The 23,901-nt window shown below is 47.0% G+C and overlaps 1 protein-coding gene and 1 long non-coding RNA gene across 7 annotated transcripts in view; one reads left to right on the forward strand and one right to left on the reverse strand.

Annotated features, from left to right (window-relative positions):
* Positions 1 to 20,204, forward strand: part of LOC137377647 (uncharacterized) — a 37,827-nt gene extending 17,623 nt beyond the window's left edge. The window contains exons 2-3 of the long non-coding RNA XR_010976451.1: positions 19,782 to 19,939; positions 20,073 to 20,204. This is a non-coding gene — a long non-coding RNA (uncharacterized lncRNA). The remainder of the gene's footprint in view (positions 1 to 19,781; positions 19,940 to 20,072) is intronic.
* LOC137377646 (claudin-14-like) overlaps positions 11,392 to 23,901 on the reverse strand; it is a 32,212-nt gene continuing 19,702 nt past the window's right edge. For 4 of the 6 annotated variants that reach the window (XM_068047523.1, XM_068047519.1, XM_068047520.1 and 1 more), the window contains one exon: positions 11,392 to 18,025. In XM_068047523.1, the coding sequence (XP_067903624.1) occupies positions 17,195 to 17,902 (708 nt within the window). In that variant the 5' untranslated portion in view covers positions 17,903 to 18,025 and the 3' untranslated portion in view covers positions 11,392 to 17,194. The remainder of the gene's footprint in view (positions 18,026 to 23,901) is intronic. The other 2 variants (XM_068047525.1, XM_068047524.1) reach the window with 2 other exon arrangements.

Here is a 23,901-nt window from a genome sequence, read left to right on the forward strand (position 1 = left end):
CTGTTCCAATGGTTCAGTGGATAAATAAATCATGTAGTACAGTATTGAACCATACAGATCATCAGGTGTTATTTGTAGCTTCTAATGATCTGATCTCAGATAGGATGGTATTATAGTTAGTCAGTGTACTCCAGGTAGCGATAGGAAAATCAGGGAAATATTATTAAGCATTACGGATTATTATTTAGTTGCGCTGCTGAAATATCTATATGTAGGTATTGAACGAGAATACAATCTGACTCAACTTACCCCGTATCACAATTGAATTGGCTGTTTACACGCATTGTTCATGTGTACACATGGAGAATAGTTATTTGGGTAATGCTGCTACTCCCCATTGCCCTGTACCACTGTGTGAGTCACCACCTTCAAAAGATGAAGAAACAAAATGGGGTGCAGACATAGCTCAACAAATGGAAGCATTGGGAGGAATTTTATGCTGTCCACCATGGTAGATTTGGTGGCGTGCAGGATATTATAATTAGATGGGAGGTGTTTTCTCAGATTCCCAACGACAGGATATTTTAGAGGAATTAAGTTGACGGTGGGTTTGTGGCATCTCGGGTTCCCCCAGTGCGGTGGCGGATTGCAGCTAACATGAATACTCATTACCCTACACATAGTTACAATTTTGACCTACCGGCCAGATTAACTGAACGGTGAGCTATATTCCCATGCCACCCGATTCACGGATGTTTCAATGTGGCGTGCAACAGTTGGATTTGTGCAGTCGAGTCTCAGGACGGTGCTCTTCTCTCTTTAACTCATCGCCAGCATTGGAATAGATGTTTTTCTCCAGGCTCAGCAGCAGCAAGGGTGAATCATCTCAGGGGATGGTGATGAATGCATGGGCAGGGGCTACATGGAGAGGCAGGGGCTAAATGGAGGAGCAGGGGAGGGTAGTTGGGGAGGGAAGGGTGGGGTTGATTGGATGCATGGAGGAGCAGGGAGGGTAGTCGAGGAGGGAAGGGTGGGGTTGGTCAGGTGCAAGGAGGAGCGGAGGAGGGTAGAGTGGAGCGTCCAGGTTGTTGAATGGTTGATGTTGATGGTGAAGATGCATGTTGTTGGTTGTGGGGGTGGTGGGTGGATTAGATCAGTATTGTGTGAAGATATTAAGCAAGGGTCTAAAGGGAGGGATGAGCGCTGTTAATGTCAGGTATCTGTGGGGCAAATTGAGGATACTGGCTGACTACTTATTCACTTTGGCTGCAGGGAAAATAAATGATGTGAAGTTGGTGGTGACTTTCACAAAATAAGGGAGGCAAAAACATTTTGATTTAAGTAATAGCTTCAATTTAAGTTAGTCTGAAGATACTTATATGAAAGGAAGGCTGCTGATCCTCAAGACTGCAAGAACAGAATGTTTTATATCTGTGGTGATCATGGGGCAACGACGGCGGGTTCCACCAATGAAAGACCACCCTCGCCACATGATCGCACATGTTCCTCGTGCCTTTTCTGCATGGCTAATTTAAATACAAAATTGTGTGGGAAACAGGATTTGTGGCGGAAGCGAAAGTTACAACAACTTCCGGTCCCGCCGTTGGGAATGCCGCGGCACTCATAAATTTCCACCCATTGTGTAAGGCCCTTCAAACCCAATTCCACAGAACCTGTGAAGATGTGAATACTTTAATTAAAGTTTTGCTCTCAACAGTATGATATCTCTTCAGAATATTTTCCGCATAAAAAAAATCTTTGTGTGTTTTGAACTTTCTTTCCCCCATTAAGGATCCTAGGTGCTTTTTACACCACCAAGACTGAAAAGAGAAAAGGAGAAGATAAGATAATAATGAGTTTGGCTTTTTAAAAGTTTGAAGTAGTAGCAAGAAGGAAAAACTGAGGGAGATAAAGCACCCCATGTTTTGATATGCTAGAAGAGAAGGATTTAGAGTAGAAAGCTGCAATGAAGTTTCAGGGAAGCGGATGTGTGTGTTTGAGCAAATCTGGCACTCGGGAAGCAAAAGAGGAAAGATCAATGGAGCAGTGCTTAAACTAGGGATAAGCTAGGGAGAGGAAAAGTAGATTGTGTTGGAGAGATTACAGACTAGAGGTGAAAGAGGTATTGCCTGTACAAAATGTCCCTGGTTGTCTGAGGGATTTAAATAGTGCATTAGTGCTGTTGCATTGGTGATATAAAGATAAAACAATCATTAAATATATTTTATGATTTTATTGATCAATTCACATGAATTAGTTTCTCATTTTGCTGTGTGCAGTAAAACAATCCAGTTTCAGTCACAAGTTTGAAAAGCAAACCAATTTGTGAAAGAGGTAAAATCTTATTGGTATGATTGAGTCATGACTGGAGTTTTGAAAATGTTTCATCCATTTCACATTGTACGTTTCCAGGGGATGAAAGTTGTTTATGTGAAACAAAGGGAAAAAAAGTTCACAATACCTAAACAAAAGTCCTCAGATCTGTATCAAAAGTTGCTCATTTTTGAAGTTATTGATGCTTTCACTTTATTTTTTGAATTGGAAGATTTGCTCTATTGGAATACACTGTAGTTATATTCATCGAATCATTCAGTATAGAAGAAGGCAATCAGCCTGTGCCGGCTCTTTGGTAGAGTTATCTAATTAGTCCCATTCTCTAACTAACCTAGTAAAACTTTCCTCTTCAAATATATATGCAATTCCCTCTTGAAGATGCTATTGCATATGCTTCCATCACAATGCCAGGCAGTGCATTTTAGACCAGTGCTGCTCAAAATTTATTGGTTGAATGACCCCTTTTCAAATGGATTAAGTAATATCATGGACACCCTCCACCTAAATTAGAATAATATATAATACTCATAATATGAATGGGCTGGATGTAGCGAGTCTTTTAATAATGCTTCTAAGAAAATAGGTGTCAGTGAGATGGATGCGCCTGCTTCTCACTGAGTCTGTCTATCCTTGCACGTTCCCCTCCCGGGTAAGACAGCTATCCCAACCTGCACTGCACATGTGACGGCCGCACTTCACTGCCACAGCCTGACTCAAACCAAACCTGCCTCTTGCCGCTGCTCACCCGCTTAAATGTTTGATAAGCATTTTCATTTCATGGACCCCTGGAAAGTCTTTACCAACCCCAAGTGGTCTTCAGTTTGAACCACTGTTCTAGATCATAATAACACACTTTAAAAAACATATTCTCCTCATCCACTCCCTGTTTCTTTTGCCAATCCCTTTAAAACTGTCTCCTCTGATTAGTGACCCTTGTGCCAGTGACCTCAGTTTCTGTCTATCTACTCTATCGAAACCTTTCATAATTTTGAACATCTTTATTAAATCTCTGCTTAACCAGCTCTGCTCAAAGGAGAACAATGCCAGCTTTTCCAGTCTCTCCACCTAACTGAAGTCCTTCATCCCTGGTACCATTCTAATAAATCACATCTGCACCCTTTCCAAGGTTGTCTTAAATTGTGGTGCCCAGAATTGGACTCAAAACTGCAACTGAGGCCTAACCAATGATTTTGAAAGTTTACTATCACTTCTTTGCTTCATGCTTCCTATGCCTTCATAAAGCCAACAATCCCATATGCTTTATTAACAAGCTTATCAACAAGATTTGTGTACATATGCCGTTTCTGGACCTCCTTTAAAATTGCACCATTTAATTTATATTGCGTCTCCTCATTCTTCCTACCAAAATGCATCTAATACGTTCTCTGCAGGACGCTTTGTGCAGTCATGATTACTCGGCTAATGATTAAATTGGCTCCCAATGGTTTTCCTCCTCAAAAAAAGTTGTTTGTCAAAACCTTTTTTATGTACTTGAGAGAACTTTTTCCTCTCACAAGGTTCAGTGGTTAAAGGGAATTTTATGATGTATGTGGATTCCACTGTTTTTTTATTTTTATTGAGTTGCTTTTGACACAATAAATGCCCACACCTTCCAGTTTTAACTTGCTGTACAAAGAGTTCTTATACAATTGCAACATGTACTCTGATTCTCCCTGAGGATCTACCTCTAACTCAAATGTATTCATTAACCCTTTCCTCTCCTGCTGCTCCATTGGCCTACTTGATAAAAGGTACTGAACTAATCAGACTGAGGTTTTAGGTTTGATCTTTTGATCTCAGCTGGATAGTAACTGGGCAGTAAAATTGGCTTCGGTGTTGGAAAGTATTGATGTTTAGTGAAAACAAATGGGACTTGCCTACAATGTCCACTTTCATCAACCTGTTTTCTGATGTTTAAGACAAAATTTTCAGAGATTTGTACCACCAGTCTCTCATGCAGCTAATGTTGCTTGCAAAAATCAGGTTTTTTGACCTCAGATGCAGGCTTGCATTGTGTCCAATTTGGTCACTATTCTGGGATCTGCACCTAAATGTATCAGCGGATGCCTCTCTTTGATAAGTTTAGTTCACAAGTGGCCCTGCCATCTATTACTCAATAATCTGCACACATCTGGATCAGAGATTCCTCATTTTGTAGATGTGAAGCTTTCATGCCAATGCATCCTTCCAAGCCACCGCAGGACACCTCTGCCACACCTGGCATCCTACCATGCACACACGTCAGGGAAGTGACAACTATAATGTTTGCAAGGACTAACACCTTCATCATATTTTTTGTGGAAAGGAAGCATCAGGTATACAGAACATGTAGCTTTCACTGGGCTCAAAGTTCTCTCAAGTCCTAAGAGCAGGACCTGGAATTGATGTAAGCATCAGGGCACTTCATATTGACCTCTTACCCTTTATGAAGAGAAAAAGTTTGCACAATTCAAATTCAGATGACATTGGACCACAAAAACATCATTATGCAGGGCAGTGGCCATTATCCAGGCAGCAGCCATGATGCATTCGTGTTGTAGTGGGCCACTGGGTATGCATTATATGAAGAAGAAAAAGCATTGTTTTTTCTTTGGAGAACTCTGGCTGCTGATCCTACCAAGAAGCTACTAACAGCAGAGAGGCATCTTGGTCTAATATCTCAGCATTTGTCCTCCGGTTGCCACTTTCAACTAGAATGTTTAGTGAAATGGTAGTATTTGAAAGGAGCTCCTAAAGCAGACATGAAGTTGTTGGAGCCATTGGTCCACCTGCCCGGTGGACCATGCTGGCGTGGGGCCTGAACCACTTTGAGGTCTGGGCCTCATGAATATCCCGCTGGCAAGATGTGGGCACCAAGCTGGCTCTCCACCCCACTGCAGCCGATGATGCTGGCAGGATGGGAAATTGGCCAGCTCCTATGCTAAAGCAGCCAGCAGGTTGGGCCTGGGGGTTGGGGAGGTAATCCTAGTTGTGGGGGTGGGTAGCCCCAAATGGGCCGGCAGTGGGTTGGAGTTTTATTGTTGGTCCAGGCTGAGCATTCCTGTTCCTCCTGTGGTGATCAAAATACATTTGTAAATTGCCTGGGCCCTTTTGCGAGCGGCCTTCAGTAATCCTTTTAAAGACAGCTGGTTAGGTTATTTAGTTTAGTTTAGAGATACAGCACTGAAACAGGCCCTTCAGCCCACCAAGTCTGTACTGACCATCAACCACCCATTTATACTAATCCTACACTAATTCCATATTCCTACCACATCCCCACCTGTCCCTATATTTCCCTACCACCTACCTATACTAGGGGCAATTGCTAATGGCCAATTTACCTATCAACCTGCAAGTCTTTGGCATGTGGGAGGAAACCGGAGCACCCGAAGGAAATCCACGCAGACACAGGGAGAACTTGCAAACTCCACACAGGCAGTACCCAGAATTGAACACGGGTCGCTGGAGCTGTGAGGCTGCGGTGCTAACCACTGCACCACTGTGCCGCCCTAATTATGACCAATGTTCCTACTATGCTGCATGGAAACATGGCCACGCAGCCTCAAAGATACCATGCAGGTCTTACTCCAGGATAATATCATGCAAAAAATTTAAAGGGACTGCACACTAAAAAAAATTGGCACACACTAAATTTTAAAGGAAACATTTCTGACTACCTGGTACAAATGCACAGGTCAGTCTGAATTTAGAAACCCCGGAGGCGGACCCGGAAATGGGCACCATTGCTGCTAGTCATGTGGGTGGTCGCCCCATCATGATCACATGACAGGCTGCCATTATGCATAATGGAGGCGCAGGGCTTGTCCGATCATGCAGCGGGGGTGGGATGCGAGACGTCAAATATGACGTCAGATGACTCCGGAGCAGGTGCTGGTGCCATATTTCAAGGCCTGCCAGCCCTGCTTGCAATGCTGACTTGCACTCATTTCCTGTTAGCTTGTCAAAACTGAGACACGTGTTGCAGTGACTCTGGACCCCTCCCCCCCACCCTGAGGCAGACCCCACAGGATGGCAGAGGCAAGATGCAGGGTGGCCCCACGGTTTCGCAATACCTCCCTCAAGATTCTCCTCCCCGCTGACCAAACAAGCCTGGATGGAGATCGCACAGGTGGTCAGCAGCCGTGAGGTCACCCCCGGAACTGGGTACAGTGCCGCAAGAGGGTCGATGCTCCACACCTCTCCTTTTTAGTGATTACATGTGGCTACGCAGGAGGAAATGGGACATGGGGAGGGAGGCACTACAACGGCGATGGCAGAGGATGTTAGGCGGCACCTAATCCTGACAGATGCATGGTTGCTTCTTTCACAGATCACCCCCATTAACCCCCTGAGAGTGGACAGGAGCACTATATCAGATACCCCAGTAGGGGACAAGGGGCTGACATGAGCAGAACTATCCTGTTAATCTCTCTGCAAAGTATGACTATCTCCCTCTTTCCACTTTCAGGACAAGAGGGCCCATAACAGGAAGGAGACAGCTCGGACTGGCGGAGACATCCTAAACATCAGTCCTCTCTCCACAGCAGAGGAGGATGTACTAGAATTCGCAGGAACCCAGGGCGGCCGCTCCATTTCAGATGGAGAGACTGAAGACTCCGTGCAAGAGAGTGGAGATTGGCTTCCATCGACATGCAGTTCACTTCTGGAGACCCACATCACGTCTGATTGGCATAAGGAGATCTGCACAGCCTAACCCACACATGTTTGTGTTCTCTCATGCAGTTTGGCGCCTGCAGGAGACTCAAGCAGAAGCGGGACAGCCACCACCTCTGAGGAGGAGGAGGAGCACTCAGAGGATGCACTGTCTCATGACACTCCGGCACCTTCCACCAGCACAGATACTTGCACCTCGGTGGGTTTGCATTCGGCTGTAGAATCAGGGTCAGAAGCTGGTGAGAGCACTGCACACGCACCCGAGCAGCTGGCTGAGGCTGAGACAGCCAAGGCCTCTGACAGTCAGAGGACCATGGGTGGCCAGGCCCAGGTTGAGCCTCAGACTCATGATGAGCCTCTGGTGTCGACAGCACAGGGCATGCTGAGTTGCAGAGAGATGTAAGGCAACATATGGCGGAGATGCCAGAGGCAACGGGGAGCCATAAGCGGACGATGGAGGAGTCCATTCATGTCGAGTGCTGCCATGTATCAGGCATTTGAGCACATGGGTTCCTCCATCAAGAGTTTGGTGACCCTCATAGAGAGCCAGATCCCACAGATACACGCAGACCTGTACACCATTGCCTTGGCCATGATCGCTACTCAGCAGTGGGAAGGCGAGAGAAGGACTTCTTCAACTCCTCATCCTTTTCTGGTCAGCAGGAAGGTTCAAGTGAGTCTTGAAAGGGAGGAGGAGAGGCTGACCTCCACAGGGGGCTCGCATAAGGGTGCTCTGAGTACGGACAGTGGCTCCTCAGCCCTCCACAAGTAAGCCCAGTTCCAGCAGCCATGATGCCTGAGGAGAGTCCTGCACCCATGCAGGAAACCTTCAGGCAGCCGGGGCCCTCCAGGCCTCAGGCAGCCAGAGGACGGCCATCAAAGTCGTCACAGGCCAATGAGCCTGCCTCCAGCGCAGCTGCTAGTGTAGGGGTCACTCCTTGTAGAAGCATTCGAAAATGTATAAAGAAAAGCACCTAGACATACTTGGGGGAGCAGTGTTGCTCAATCATGTCTTCGTCATGCAAGGCCTGTCCCTTCTGCAGTGCTAGATTGTGCAGAGCACAGCAGATGACAACGATATGTGAAATTCTTGCTGGGACATACTGCAGGGCTCCATTTGATCGATCCAGGCACCAGAATCTTATCTTCAGCAGCCCATTGGCCTGTTCAATTGTCACTCAGGTGGAACCTCTCCTCTGCTGCATTGTGAGGGTTTCTCACAAGTGTAGTAGCCATGTCTTCAATGGGTAACCCTTGTTCCTGAGAATCCATCCCTGAAGGCGAGTGGGTAGTCTGAAAAGCTGTGGCACCTGGGACTGTTGAAGTGTATAGGCATCTTGGCTGCTTCCCAGGAAGCGGACACACCCCTGTAGGAAACACTTTCAGTGGTCGCAGACCATTTGAACCTTGATTGAATGGAAACCCGTCCTGTTGATGAAGGCACTGGCTGGTCCGTTGGAACCTTGATGGTCATATGCATGCAATCTATCACACCTTGCACCTGGAGGAATCCAGTCATGGTCCCAAATCCAATGGCCCTCTTGGGCTGACTGTCAGGGTCGGTCTGGCAGCGGACATAGGCCAAAATTTTACACCTCCCCAGTGGGTCGGATGGTGGCGTGGTGGCGGCGTAAAATTGAGCGGCAGGCTGCGGTACGTCTAACCGCCCTGATTCCGCCTCTGACCAAGTATACGGAGGTCCAGCCGGGGGTGGGGGGGGGGGGGGTGCGGGGTGAGAGACGGCCCACCGGCCCGATGCCAATCAAGACCTTAAGTGGCACTTAACGGCCACTTAAGAGCCCTCGCCTGCCTCCACGGGTATTTTACCCATGGCAAGCAGGTGTGCCGGGGAGGTGAAAGGCCACCCAGCCATAGCTGTCGGCCTTTCCGCACCCCGGGGAGTGGGGGGTGCGAGCTGACAATCAGGCACAGGGTGCCCGATTGAGAGCCACCCCCACCTCCCACCCCAACCCTGGGAGCCAGGACGCCCCTCCCTCCCCCCAAATGACCACCCTAGCCTCACCAGGGCACGACCGATTCCCCTGGTGAGGCTACCCAAACTTACCTTCTGTCCCGGTTCCATTGCGTCCTCCTCAGTCGGCTGGGCTGAAGTCCCAGCAGTGGCCACCGCTCCCGGTGGTTGGCCGGCAGCTCACTGAGGCGGGCCCTCCTCCCTCAAGTGGGTGGAAGACCCACCTCGGGCCAATTGAAGCAGGGGGATCCGTAAAATACAGGACGGATCCCCAGGCTGGGCAGGAGTGGGATCGGCACCGACATTTACGTCGGAGTCCGGCTCGCATCCGCCCAGCGTAAAATTCCGACCATAGTCACTGACCCTCTTGAACAGGGCATTGGTTACCTCTTTGATTCAACGGTAGGCTGCTGCCTGGGAGACCCCACATATGTCCCTGGAAGAGCCAGATGTGTAAAAGTGCAGTGCCAGTGTGATCTTCAGGGCCACTGGCATAGGGTGACCCTCAAATCCCATAGATCGCAACTTGTCCTGCAGCATGGCACATTGGTTGGTGACGGCCTCCCTGGAGAGCCACAGTCTTTGCTGACAGTGCTCTTCGGAAATTTGGAGGTAGCTGATTTGAATCCGGTATATCCTCTGCTGCTGCTCTCGTCTTGGAGCTTTAAGGCAGGTGCAGCTACCTTTTGGCCCTCCCTCTTTCGGAGGCACTGCATCACACCAGAGGGATCCAAGAAGACAGGGTGTATGAGACTGATGCCAGGTGACCTGTGGGCCTACAGAGCGCTGTTGATGCAGAGAAGACCCTGCATTGGCAACTGAGCTTTTGCTACTTCTCATGGCAGACTCCCTGATGGCCCTCAGTGCCCGTCCTCGCTGATAGCTGACCCTCTTATCCAGCAGTATGGGCAACGAAACATCTCACCCAACAGTTTGGTCACCCAATACAGCCACCCAAACCCAAGACCCCACCATTGCATAGCAGCAGACAACCCCAACCCCCCACCTTGCAGAGCACACAACACTGCAGGCTGACAATGGCCTCTGTACCCCCGCTTCCCCTATGCTGTGCTGGACATGGCTGCCCACCCATCGTGGCACTGAAGCCTTGCCTCGGTGCTGCCCACTTTTAACAGTTGGGAATCTAAAGGCACGTGAGTGCTGCCTGTTGTCCAGTTAATCCCAAGCCCCCGCATTGAAGTGTCGTGAATTAGATGCAAATATATCAAAAGTAAGTTCTCAGCAAGTAAAAATACATTCTCGCCACGTCGGGGCAGCGATTCCGCCTTGGTGTTTTTCTGCCGCTGACTAAATCCGGAACCAATGCTGCAATGCCGGATTTCCGGATGGACGCTTCTGATGTGATTCTCTGTCCCCCCATGCTACCATTCCTGCTCCAAACATCTGCACTAAGTTCAGCCCATCATTTGGGCGGCACAGTGGCGCAGTGGTTAGCACCGCAGCCTCACAGCTCCAGCGACCCGGGTTCAATTCTGGGTACTGCCTGTGTGGAGTTTGCAAGTTCTCCCTGTGTCTGCGTGGGTTTTCTCCGGGTGCTCCGGTTTCCTCCCACATGCCAAAGACTTGCAGGTTGGTAGGTAAATTGGCCTTTATAAATTGCCCCTAGTATAGGTAGGTGATAGGGACAGGTGGGGATGTGGTAGGAATATGGAATTAGTGTAGGGTTAGTATAAATGGGTGGTTGATGGTCAGCACAGACTCGGTGGACCGAAGGGCCTGTTTCAGTGCTGTATCTCTAAACTAAACTAAACATGTGCAGCAGACATCCTGTCCATTTGTACCTGAAAATGAGAAACACTACAAGGGACCCCTAATTTAGATAAATTCTGAGGTCTAATGAGCCTTTTGCGCTCTTGTTGTGGCAGATTCTACTGTGCTAGGTGCTGTCTGCCTGCATTTGGACATTGAGTTCATTGGGCACAGAGTACACTTTCAACATCAGTGCTAAATAATGTGCAGTCCTGGAGCCAAAACATTGCAGTGATTTTACTGCCTGCCACCTGATGATCAGTATGAGCATAATCTGAGTGAGGTGAAGTCACCCATAATCTGTGCGGACAGGGCACCCATAAGTTGTTTGATTTAGGCCTGTCAATCTGACTGGCAGTAGTGGGGGCTCTCCACCCCCAGCATATCTGACTACAGGTTGGCAGCCCTGCAGTTTTAATTCATGATCCACTCACAACAAACATCTCCAGAAATCCAACCCAAACTTTATCTGATTGAAGGAATCAGTGCAAGGAATCCAACGCATGATTCAATGTAGGGCAGGTAGCCTGGGAATCTATCCCCTGACCCATCTGCAGCGGCAAAGAGGAACAGATTCAATGAACCTGTATCTACTCTAATTTAAGTAGTCAGTGATAGACATAGAAATGATCCAAGTTTAAAACAAGAACCATGATTAGAATATTTTATTGCAATCAGTTAAAGATTGGTGATTACAATTGCTAATTTTCAATGAGTTTTACATTTTTATAATGTTATTCTCTTAACCAAAGCATCAGAAAGTGAAAAAAATTAAACTACAAAGTACATTCATGTAACAATACTACTTGGTAATTAAACCAATCAGTAACAACAGAATATCCCATAGTTTTAATAAAAAAATCTTAGTCCATTTAAAATGTTCTGCTTAATATCTTGAAGCTCTTTTTCTTATGCCTAGAAAAAAGGAACATTATGATTTTCAATAGTTCAAATCAAATTTTATGAAAAATGGATTAGAGCTCATAGAATAAATTGATGTAACCTGCTGATCCTTTAGTATTGAAAAGTCTTGAGAATGCTAGTCATTGACTCAATATCTATATTATCAACCAGATACACTTTTGTTTCCCTGAGGAATTGATCATAAGCATTCATTGTTAGGTTTGTTTTCAGAAGGCCTTTAAAAATATTCATGTACACTTAATTTAATGTTGTTTTCTTGTCTGTACTTTTAAAAATACGTTAAGAAGGAAAACACACATTTTTAATTCTGCGTGACAGACTTTTCTCGTTTCCTGTACACAACAGAGAATATCTCAGCCACTCAGCTCCAGAACTCTGCAGTCATGAGATGGCAAATTTGGGTGAGGAGGTGAGGATTCCATGTGTGCAGTTGAAAAGTGGCAGAACAAATGCATACCCAAGTACTTCTTAGACATATAAGAACATCACATAATGTCCAAATTAGATTCAGCCATAACATGTTTTTTTATAGTAGTGGATTGAATTTAAGACAATGGTGTTGTTGGCCAGGCTGTAATTGGTTGAGCAATCAATTCATGTCACTGTGACATGGGAATTCCAGTGAATAAACTGTGGTGCAGGCTCTCATTATGGAATGCACATAACATGATAGATGCCCTGGAAAGTTTTATGTTGTCTTTGACATTATTCTGTCAGTGCAAAGCACAAAAACAAAGACTGAGGTCTGGATTTTTGTTAAGAAGACGGGAAACAGGAACCCCGGGTCTGGTTTTGGGTCAGAAACCCGCCTCTGGTGGGAAACCCGCCTTCAGTGGAAAACTGATTCAGATTGCAATTTTCAAATGGGCAAGCCCTTAATTAGTATTGAGACAGATTTCGTGTCCACTTAGAGGCAGTGAGCCCAGCTTGGAGGTGGGTCAGATCATGTGTGGGACTCGTAGACTCCCACAGCAGTCATCACTGAAGCTGTTTGTTGTCATGAGGGAGAGATCTGCCTTCCACAGAACGAGAGGGAAGCGAGATGTCACAGGGGAGCTGGAGGGCTGGCACTAGGGACAGGGCAGACCCTCGCTTCATCGATGCTGACCTGGATCTAATGCTGGAGGCCGTGAGTGAGAGCAGAGAGGTCCTCTTCCCAGAGAGTGGCAGGAGGAGGCCACCTTGTCATGCAACAGGGGCACTTCTCTGTTCAGTGTTATCCCCCACCACCTCCTCTTCCTCCTCCTCTCTTGCCTCCTGCTCCCCCACCACCCCCCAATTAACTGTCCCCTTCCCAGGCCTCATTGTCTTCAAGGTCCACACCTCTCTGGAGGGCCATGTTATGGAGAGCACAGCAGACCACCACAACGAGCGAGACCCTTGCAGCAGGGTATTGGAGGGTGCCACCCAGCCGATCCAGGCACCAGAAGCCCAATAGCCTGCTTAATAGTTGGCCTGTTGAGTAGATGGCATTGGTTGTATCGTCTCCGTGTTTCTGTCTGGGCTCTCTTAGAGGGTTGAGTAGCCATCTCTTCAAGGGATATCTCTTGTTCTCAACCACCCGTCTTGGGGGTTAGAGTGAAGATCCAAGGTAACCTGGACTGGCAGAGGATGAAGGAGTCATGGCAGCTGCCCGGAAAGGGAGCGCACACATGGAGGAAACTCTTGTTGTGGTCGCAGACAACTTGGACGTTGAGTGAGTGGAAGCTCTTCCTGTTGATGGATTTCACTGGCCAATCACATGATCCCTTGATGGCCACATCACTAATGTCCTGCACCTGTGGGAATCCAGCAATGGAGGCAACGCCCTCTGTGCCTGTGCTGGTCCATCTGTGTCAAAGTGGATGTAGTCCCCTGCCCTCCGGAGTATGGCATCTATGACCTGCCTGATGGCATGATGGGCTGCCAACTGCAAGATGCCACCAAGGTCCGCACAAGTTCCCTGGAATGACCCAGTTGCATAGAAATTGAGGATGATGGAGAGCTTGATGACTGCAGGTAAGGGACATGGGGGCCAAGAGGCCTCAGGACATTGTGGATCAGAGCACAAACGTCTGAGACCATCTGCCTGAATAGTCACAGCCTACTGCGACACTGGCACTCCATCATTTGCAGGTAGCTGACTCTTGGGTGGTAGACCCAATGTCTTGGGTGATGCCTTCTTCCCCTTGTAGCCCACCACTTTGCTCCTCTGGTCTTACAGCTCTGGCAAAGGCTACTCTGTGGCACTTTTGAAGCAGTTAAGCTTAATTTTGTGCCTCAGCATTATTTTAATCACCCCTTCCCATGGCCCTCATGGTTGTCCGCAGTGTTCACATCTTGTACACCCAGCCATGTTCCCTACTTGGCATTCTCACCGTTTGCTACCTTTAAAATCTTCTGCTAGCAAGCCTGTTAATGAGCTCCATAATGAGCTCAACAGGCAATTAATTGAAGGTTTGCAGGGTTGACATTCCATGTCTCTGACCATCCCTTTAAAAATGGCTTCATATTCTGGAGACAGTGGGTCCCAGTGCCGAGCCCCGGGAAGGCAATCTTTAAATCGCGCTCGCCCCCACACCCGCACTTAGTGGGCTTTAAAAAATCCAGCCCTGAGTGACTTATGATGGTTCATCTGAATCTATGGACACATTATTGCCTCAGTAACAAAACCTATAGATTTGATCAGCAGCTTACTTCTAACAGAAACACAGATATCAAGTATTACTCACTCTTCAATGAAGCACTCGAGCTGAATACAATTCCATATGCATTAGGGCTCTCCAAAATTTCACTCAAATGGCTATTTTATCCATGTGATCTTTATCAGTGAATACTGCCAGACTGTACAACTGCAGCAGGCTTCACTCAAGCCTCACCTGTCTTCACCCAGTGTGTACACCCATGCCATTTCAGAAAAAAATTATTGGATGCCAATCATGGGCAGGAGTCCCGTTGAGTTTTTCTCAGCTAAAGTTTACATACTGTCACCCTGGGTGAGATCAGTTAAATCAGTACAGAGCAGGGATTGAACCTGAGCCCTGGATAGCTCAGTACTGTACATGCAGTTCAATTACACACTAAACCATTGATACGTTCTCCAAAGCCACTTTTATTATGTGAGTAATGTTTAATATTGTGGTAAGATTTTACAATTATTAATAAAAATGCTCGACTGCTTTCCAAAAAGACACCATACAACTGAACACATGCATCATTGTACAAATAATACCATAGGTGGCCAGTTTAAGTAATTGAAATGAAGAAACTTGATATTCCACTGTTGCATTCAAATATTACTTAATTAAAAAGATTAGCAATTCTTTTACATTGTCACCAAACTAACCAACTTTTGAATTAACAAAAATGTTTACATTTAAGTCTTCCCATGAGATTACCTTGACCTGTCTTTGTTGAATTCTACATATAGTAATTAAGGTGGAATATTGACTGTCCCACATTGTAAGATCATCAGATATTCTAAATTAGAAAAATGATCAAGCCGTTAACTGAAATTAAACCAGCTAAAACATTTGGTTCTGGAACAGGCGGGGCTGGGTAACTTGGATGGGTAGGGCAGGAGGATTAGGTAGGGAGCTGTTACACTGGTTCCCCAGCATTTGACACCACTTCCAGGACTTTATCAGAAGTGAAGTTAGGTGCATAATGCATCAGGCCATACAGGATGCCCTTAATGTGTATATGTAATATGAAATATTGAAGAGCATACAGACAGGGTAAACTTTGTATATTCAAATTCAGCCAGGAACTTCAAAACAGAGGATATAAATTTAAATTTACAAGAACTGTTTTAAATAAACAGTGAAAAATCATTTTGTTGAAATGCGAATTGTTTAGAACTGTCTCCTAATGAAAGTAGGAGGGGAAAATTCATTAAAGCCATTCAAGGTGAAGCTGCTTGCTAAAAAGGGAGCATCAGTAAACTAGAGGATTAGCTTCAATGGGCCAAATGGGCTTTCCTTTAATCCTTAATTTTGATATGTTCCTTCCAAAAAAGACCAAACCCTATCTCATGAAGACATTGAAAGAAAAATATATTTTTTAAATTGTCTTGGGCTACTACTTTCGTATGACTGGAAAAGCTTACAATGGAATGTCTAGCTTAGCTATCCATTCGATCGCCTCTTGAGATGTTGAGTGGAGAAATGAAGTGCCTCCCATAACATATCTTAGTCGATAGGTTGATGTAATGTGTTCCTTGGTCTGGGACTCATGGCCACAATCGCACTGCAGGTCATCCTGGTCTTCCACTTGTGGAGCAGGTGGCCACATCTTCCTTGCTCTATGTGGACTCAGTTGAGCGCTGTCCACTGCCTTCGAGGGAGGTAGAAGCCAGTGGCCTCTGTGTTGGGTGATGAGATGCTGGTTCTTTATGCTACATGTGTACATTGTCTTGAACAGATGCAGATTAGACACAATGGGCGGGATCTTACCAGCTACGTGGAGGTGGTTTTGGAGGCAGGGGGTGGGGTGGGGTGGGGGGGGGGAATATTTGCAGAATAGTATGTCAGTCCACCTCATGAGCAACTGAAGTGGCTACCTGCCTGGTAGTGACGGGTAACCAATTAGTGCTAATTAACTGGTCACGTGCCAAGATCTTACCGGTTGGGAATGAGTCCCAACTGGGGGCAAAGCCCAGCAGGTGCCTGGAGGTGCTCTCTCGGCTGCAAGCTGGGAGTGCAGCAAAGCCTCCTTTATTTATCCCTGCACCCCTGGAGCCGCTTCTGCCACAGGGCCAGAGCTGCAGCCACAAGTCATCCTTTTGGAGGGAGTCCTCCTTCACAATGCTGGCCTGGCAGCTGTGAGCACTAATAATTTAAAAGATTTCATACATCTTCAGAGGGCTTCTCCATCTTGAAGCCCCTTTGTGCCTGCTGCAGAAGTGCCCACCTCTCCTGGTGGGGTTGCCATCAGGACAACTGTGGGCCCTCCCATAGGCCTAGCCAGATGCATGTTCTGTCCGCCATCCTTAATTGGATGGCGTTCCCAGAGGTGGCCTCTTAATTGCCGCTTCCAGTAAGATGACGCCAGCATCACCAGTAGGGTTGGGACCTGCTTTTGGTTCCAACCTCAAAAAATTTTCAAAGGTGGTAAGATTCCGCCCAATGTTCCCCCTTAACTCCACCTCCGATAAAAATACATCCATGAGGAAAATATGCCCTAAAATCCATGATTTTTCCTTGCAAAAATGAAATTCAACCTATTCACATACCCTGAAGATATTTCTAAGATGGCCAAGCCCCCTGAACCCTTCACCTACCAACTCTCCACCTAGGAATGGTGTGCAGTAAAAGCAGGATCTCAAAAAAGGAAGAAACTATACTACTTCAAGCTCCATTCTAACCAACCTGTTATCTGCAAACCCAGTAAAGTACTTTTCTCAATTTCAAATACAGTGAGATGACAGATTTTTTTAGTGCAAAAAGTACACTATCACCTGTATGCTGTATGGGTGGAGGGAAGTTTTAATCTTTATCGGTAAAATTATATAAATTATTCTCTCAAAGCAAGCTATCATGTTCTAATGAATAATCTTTATCATTACTCTATAAAGCAATTCCACTGAGTTACCTAACTGCCACTGAATACACAATTCCAAATCTACACATAACCAGTCAGATTGTAAGAGTTGAACTCCGATTTTGCAGCTTTTGAATGAACAGATGCAGCTGATGCTACAGGAACGGAACGGTTTGCTGTGGGATTCTGGTAGGACATTGGTCGTCTACTGTAGGACTCAGTTCTCCTACCTATAAATGACAGGGACAGCATGACTCCTCCAATGACGCTCAGCATAGCAGCAACGACCCCGAGGTACAAGGACTCACCAATTTCAAACTTAAGGTCACCTGGAATTATAGGGTTGTGGAAATTCAGTATCACTCCGTTCATTGTCCATGCTACTGGCACCAAACCCGTCAGCCCAGCGATGATAAAGAAGACTCCTCCAGTGCCAGCAACCTTGTCTTTTATTGGAGAACCCTTAGCACACACAGTGCATTTCATTCCAACCACAGAGATTGTTATAGCGAGCAATGAGAGAGCAACTGAGATGACCATCATGGCACGAGCAGCTTGCAGATCTGCTGGAAGTTCGAGGACGGAGTTGTAGGTTTCACATTGGAAGACGCCGGTGCTGAACATGGCACATGCCCACCACAACCCTTTCATATAGACAATAGCAGTTACTACGTTTGCTCCAATGTGCGCTGTGATCCTCCAGTGTGGCATAATAGTAGCTGATAATGTTCCAACCATGCCGATTATGCACACAATCAAGGCTACCAATTGCATAGCAGTGTTAGCCATTGTGAAACTCAATAGGTTTTACTCAAAAAAAGTAGCTCTTGTGTCCTTACAGCATGCTTCCAATATAAAATTCTGCTTCAAATGCCTGTTGCTCCCGTTAGTCACCTGGCTTCATGTGTCTCTCTGAAACCATAAAGATTAAAGATTTGTTGATAACAGCTGCAAAAATGACCTTGGCCCTTCAATTACCTGCAGTAATTAAGCTTTGCAAATAGTAAATGTTCTTTATTGAACTTCCACAAAAAGCTGATATTAGGTTTTGTTTCATATTCAAAGAAGAAAAGTTTAAGAGGATTGTTTGCTTTTTATTTTAACGAGGGTAGCACTAACTCTTTTAACTTAACTTTAACTCCCTCATCACACTGAGGGGGTTGTACACCACAGTCTGAGATGTTTATTACCAACTGACAATCCACTTACATCCGTGCAATTTGCATTCAGCATTTAAAAAAGTGGTTTCTCACTTGTTACGTTTGAAGGAGGTAACTGATCACCACAATTCCTGGAGCATAGGAAAACTGAATTCAAGAATTTTAATACACACACAGCATCATTAATAACTTACTCCTGACCCCAGAGAGAGTCTGGCCCACACTGGCAGTGCCATCTTTAAGATGAGAAGTTAAATTAAGGTTCATGTTGGTGTTTATGATCCACACGAGCTTCCTCCCACCACTCCCGATCTCTGTAATCTGCTCCAGCCCCAGAACCCTCCAAGATCTCTGCACTATTCTAATTCTGGCTTCTTGAGCATTCCCAATTTTAATTGCTTCGCCATTGGTGGCCATGCCTTCAGCTGCCTAGGCCCTAAACTCTGGAATTTTTTCCCTAAACTTCTCCACCTCTCTATGCCACTTTCCTCCTTTAATAAGCTCTTTAAAACTTACATCTTTAACCAAGCTTTTGGTCATCTGCCCTAATATCTCCTTATGCGGCTTGGTGTCAAATTGTGGTTTACAATGCTCCTGTGAAGCACCTTGGGACGTTTTATTACGTAAAAGGTGCTATATAAATGCAAGTTGTTGCTTTAGTCCCCCAAAATTCAGGGAACAATTGATGATTCCCAGATTACACTGTGAGACCCGACAGTAAACTGATTGAGTGGAATTTTCTGCACTTACTCACTGCCGGAATGGCGGGAATATTTCCAGATCAGGAACCTGTTTGATTAATTAGCGGGCTTTGCGAGGCTCTTTCCCAGAGCCATGGCATTATCATCCCACTTCCAGGTTCCCCAGCTAATCAGGGAGGATGGCTGGAATGGTGTGCCTAAACAAGCAATGAAGGATTTTTATTTAAAGGGACCCCAGCAGGGCTCACAATGGCAGCACTGAGTGAAGAATTCAAGAAAGTAATAGGAAGGGGGTAACAACCGCAGCATGGAGGTAAGACATGGGAGGGCTACCCCCAGTTCTCAGACTCATCCTTGGAGGTCATGTTGAATGCAGTGAGGGCACAAAGAGAAGGCCTCTTTCCTGAGGATAGAAGGAGGAGGAGGCCTGTGAGTTGCAGAGGTGGTGAGCAGCAGGAGTGTGGTGCTCAGAACCTGGATCCAGTGCTGCAAAAGGTTTAATAACCTCATTCCGTCCGGAAAGGTGAGTGTCCTGCAACTCTCAGCTGGCAGCCATCACCTCTCACTTCCCCAGCATTCCCCTGCACAGCACTCCTCTGACTGACACACATTACTGTCACACACATTCCTTTCTCTCCAGCCTCCTCCTCAAATTTCCACCTCAGCAGACAACACTCAAACTCACCCTCATCGTATTGCCCTCTCACTCCCATTCCTTACAGTCACCCTCCTCAAATGTTTACCCTCCATCCTCAACAATCAGTTCACTTCTCACACTCATAACTCTCTTGCCTTTTCTGTCTACAGGAGAAGAAAGCCCACAACTCCAGCGAGAGGCTGAGACCCAAGGATAGACCTGCAGCCATGGCCACTCACACCGCGATGAAGGATCACATTTGAGATCGACAGGGTGGTACCAGTACAGGCTATTAGCAACAGAGAGATGGGGGTGGCCCAGAGACCTGGTGACAGCTTTAAATGAAGCATTGCCATTTGGCACTTAACTGTTACTCACATTGAATCAATACATTAAATATCATGATCTGCACAATGCTAACTTGGAACTCTATTTCACCCACTCTATTTCATCTCCCATAGTTCCATCGTGGATCCCGACGGAGAAGATGAGGAAGGAGCCCAAGAAGTTCTCAGAGGAGGACCAGCACTCTGAGGATGCATTGCCACATGACTCCTGTGCGTTCTCCATTAGCACCGATACATACATCTCGGTGGGTCTTGCTTCTCAGATAGATGGGGTGACACATAGTGAGGCACACATCACATGTGAGCAGGTACTGGTGTTGGAAACAGGGACAGCAGTGGAGAGTCCCCGTCGGAGGGCACTGGACACTCCAAGCTCTGTTCAGATGGACACAGATGCTGAGCCTCGGGGGTCATCCATGAAAAGTGAACTTGTGCAACAGTAGTGGGAAATATGTGTGCTTCTGCTCACATGTGATGTGTGCCTCACCATGTGCCACCCTATCTATCTGAGAAGCTGGACTCACCGAGATGCATGTATCGGTGCTAACAGACAGCACGCAGCAGTGGGAAATATGTGTGCTTCTGTCAGCATTTCCAGAGGCAGTGAGCAACCTTGCACAGAAAATGGAAGAGTCCATCTCTAGTGTGAGTGCCATGATGTCTCAGGCATTTGTGCTGATGACCACCTGCATGGAAAGAGTGATCAACCTCATGGAGAATCAGATGCAGTTGGCCACCAAGTGCATGCTGGCTGCCAGTTTACAAAGGATTTTTTTAAATTCATTCATGGGATGTTGGCATCCCTGGCTAGGACAGTATTTATTGCCCATCCCTAATTGCCCTTGAGAAGGTGGTGGTGAGCTGCCTTCTTGAACCGCCGCAGTCTGTGTTTTTTTTTATTATTCATTCATCGGATGTGGGCGTCACTGGCTATGCCAGCATTTATTGCCCATCCCTAATTGCCCTTGAGAAGGTAGTGGTGAGCTGCCTTCTTCAACTGCTGCAGTCCATGTGAGGTAGGTGCACCCACAGTGCCGTGAGGAAGGGAGTTTGACCCAGCGACAGTGAAGGAACAGCGATATAGTTCCAAGTCAGGATGGTGTGTGACTTGGATGAGAACTTGCAGGTGGTGATGTTCCCATGCATCTGCTGCTCTTGTCCTTTGAGGTGGTAGTGGTCACGGGTTTGGAAGGTGCTGTCTAAGGAGCCTTGGTGCTTTGCTGCAGTGCATCTTGTAGATGGTACACACTGCTGCCACTGTGCATCGGTGGTAGAAGGAGTGAATGTTTGTGGATAGTGTGCCAATCAAGAGGGCTGCTTTGTCCTGGATGGTGTCGAGCTTCTTGAGTGTTGTTGGAGCTGCACCCATCCAGGCAAGTGGAGAGTATTCCATCACACTCCTAACTTGTGCCTAGTAGATGGTGGACAGGCTTTGGGGAGTCAGGAGGTGAGTTACCCGCCACAGGATTCCGAGCCTCTGACCTGCTCTTGTAGCCAGGGTATTTATATGGCTACTCCAGTTCAGTTTCATGGTCAATGGTAGCCCATAGGATGTTGATAATGGGGGATTCAGCAATGGTAATGCCATTGAATGTCAAGGGGAGATGGTTAGATTCTGTCTTGTTGGAGATGGTCATTGCCTGGCACTTGTGTGGCACGAATGTTACTTGCCACTTATCAGCCCAAGCCTAGATATTATCCAGGTCTTGCTGCATTTCTACACGGACTGCTTCAGTATTTGAGGAGTCGCGAATGGTGCTAAACATTACGCAATCATCAGCGAACATCCCCACTTCTGACCTTATGATTGAAGGAAGGTCATTGATGAAGCAGCTGAAGATGGTTGGGCCTAGGACACTACCCTGAGGAACTCCTGCAGTGATGTCCTGGAGCTCAGATGATTGACCTCCAACAACCACAACCATCTTCCTTTGTGCTAGGTATGACTCCAACCAGCGGAGCGTTTTCCCCCTGATTGCCATTGACTCCAGTTTTACTAGTGCTCCTTGATGCCATACTCGGTCAAATGGTGCCTTGATGTCAAGGGCAGTCACTCTCACCTCACCTCTTGAGTTCAGCTCTTTTTTCCATGTTTGAACCAAGGCTGTAATGAGGTCAGGTGCTGAGTGGCCCTGTTGGAACCCAAACTGGGTATCACTGAGCAGGTTATTGCTAAGTAAGTGCTGCTTGATGGCACTGTTGATGACACCTTCCATCACTTTACTGATGATTGAGAGTAAACTGATGGGGCGGTAATTGGCCGGGTTGGACTTGTCCTGCTTTTTGTCTACAGGACAGACCTGAGCAATTTTTCACATTGCCGGGTAGATGCCAGTGTTGTAGCTATACTGGAACAGCTTGGCTAGGGATGCGGCAAGGTCTGGAGCACAGGTCTTCAGTACTACTGCAGGAATATTGTCAGGGCCCATAGCCTTTGCAGTATCCAGTGCCTTCAGTCGTTTCTTTATATCACGTGGAATGAATCGAATTGGCTGAAGTCTGGCATTTGTGATGCTGGGGATTTCAGGAAGGGGCTGAGATGGATCATCAACTTGGCACTTCTGGCTGAAGATTGTTGCAAATGCTTCTGCCTTATCTTTCGCACTGATGTGCTGGGCTCCCCCATCATTGAGGATGGGGTTATTTGTGGAGCCACCTCCTCCAATTAGTTGTTTAATTGTCCACCACCATTCACGGCTGGATGTGACAGGACTGCAGAGCTTAGATCTGATCCGTTGGTTATGGGATCGCTCTGTCTATTGCATGCTGCTTATGCAGTTTGGCATGCAAGTAGTGCTGGGTTGTAGCTTCACCAGGTTGACACCTCATTTTGAGGTATGCCTGGTGCTGCTCCTGGCATGCCCTCCTGCACTCTTCATTGAACCAGGGTTGGTCTCCTGGCTTGATGGTAATGGTAGAGTGGGGGATATGCCGGGCCATGAGGTTACAGATTGTGGTTGAGTACAATTCTGCTGCTGCTGATGGCCCACAGCGCCTCATGGATGCCCAGTTTTGCATTGCTAGATCTGTTCGAAATCTATCCAATTTAGCACGGTGACAGTGCCACACAACACGATGGACGGTATCTTCATTGTGAAGGCGGGACTTCGTCTCCACAAGGACAGTGCGGTGGTCAGTCCTACCAATACTGTCATGGACAGAAGCATCTGCGGCAGGCAGATTGGTGAGGACAAGGTCAAGTCCGTTTTTCCCTCGGGTTAGTTCCCCCACCACCTGCCGCAGACCCAGCCTAGCAGCTGTGTCCTTTCGTACTCGGCCAGCTCGTTCAGTAGTGGTGCTACCGAGCCACTCTTGGTGATGGACATTGAAATCCCCCACCCAGAGTACATTTTGTGTCCTTGCCACCCTCAGTTCTTCCTCCAAGTGGTGTTCAACATGGAGGAGTACTGACTCATCAGCTGAGGGAGAGCGGTAGGCGGTAATCAGTAGGAGGTTACCTTGTCCATGTTTGACCTGATGCCATGAGACATCATGGGGTCCGGAGTCGATGTTGAGGACTCCCAGGGCAACTTTCTCCCTACTGTAGACCACTGTCCCGCCACCTCTGCCGGGTCTGTCCCACCGGTGGGACAGGACATACCCAGGGATAGTGATTGCAGTGTCTGGGACGTTGTCTGCAAGGTATGATTCCGTGAGTATGACCATGTCAGGCTGTTGCTTGACTAGTCTGTGGGACAGCTCTTCCAACTTTGGCACAAGCCCCCAGATGTTAGTAAGGAGGACTTTGCAGGGCTGGGTTTGCCGTTGTCGTTTCCGGTGCCTTGGTCGATGCCAAGTGGTCCGTCCGGTTTCATTCCTTTTTATTGACTTCGTAGCGGTTAGGTACAACTGAGTGGCTTGCTAGGCCATTTCAGAGGGCATGTAAGAGTCAACCACTTTGTTGTGGGTCTGGAGTCACATGTCGACCAGACCAGGTAAGGAC

The sequence above is a fragment of the Heterodontus francisci genome, chromosome 15, assembly GCF_036365525.1.
Source record: "Heterodontus francisci isolate sHetFra1 chromosome 15, sHetFra1.hap1, whole genome shotgun sequence".
Lineage (NCBI taxonomy): Eukaryota > Metazoa > Chordata > Chondrichthyes > Heterodontiformes > Heterodontidae > Heterodontus > Heterodontus francisci.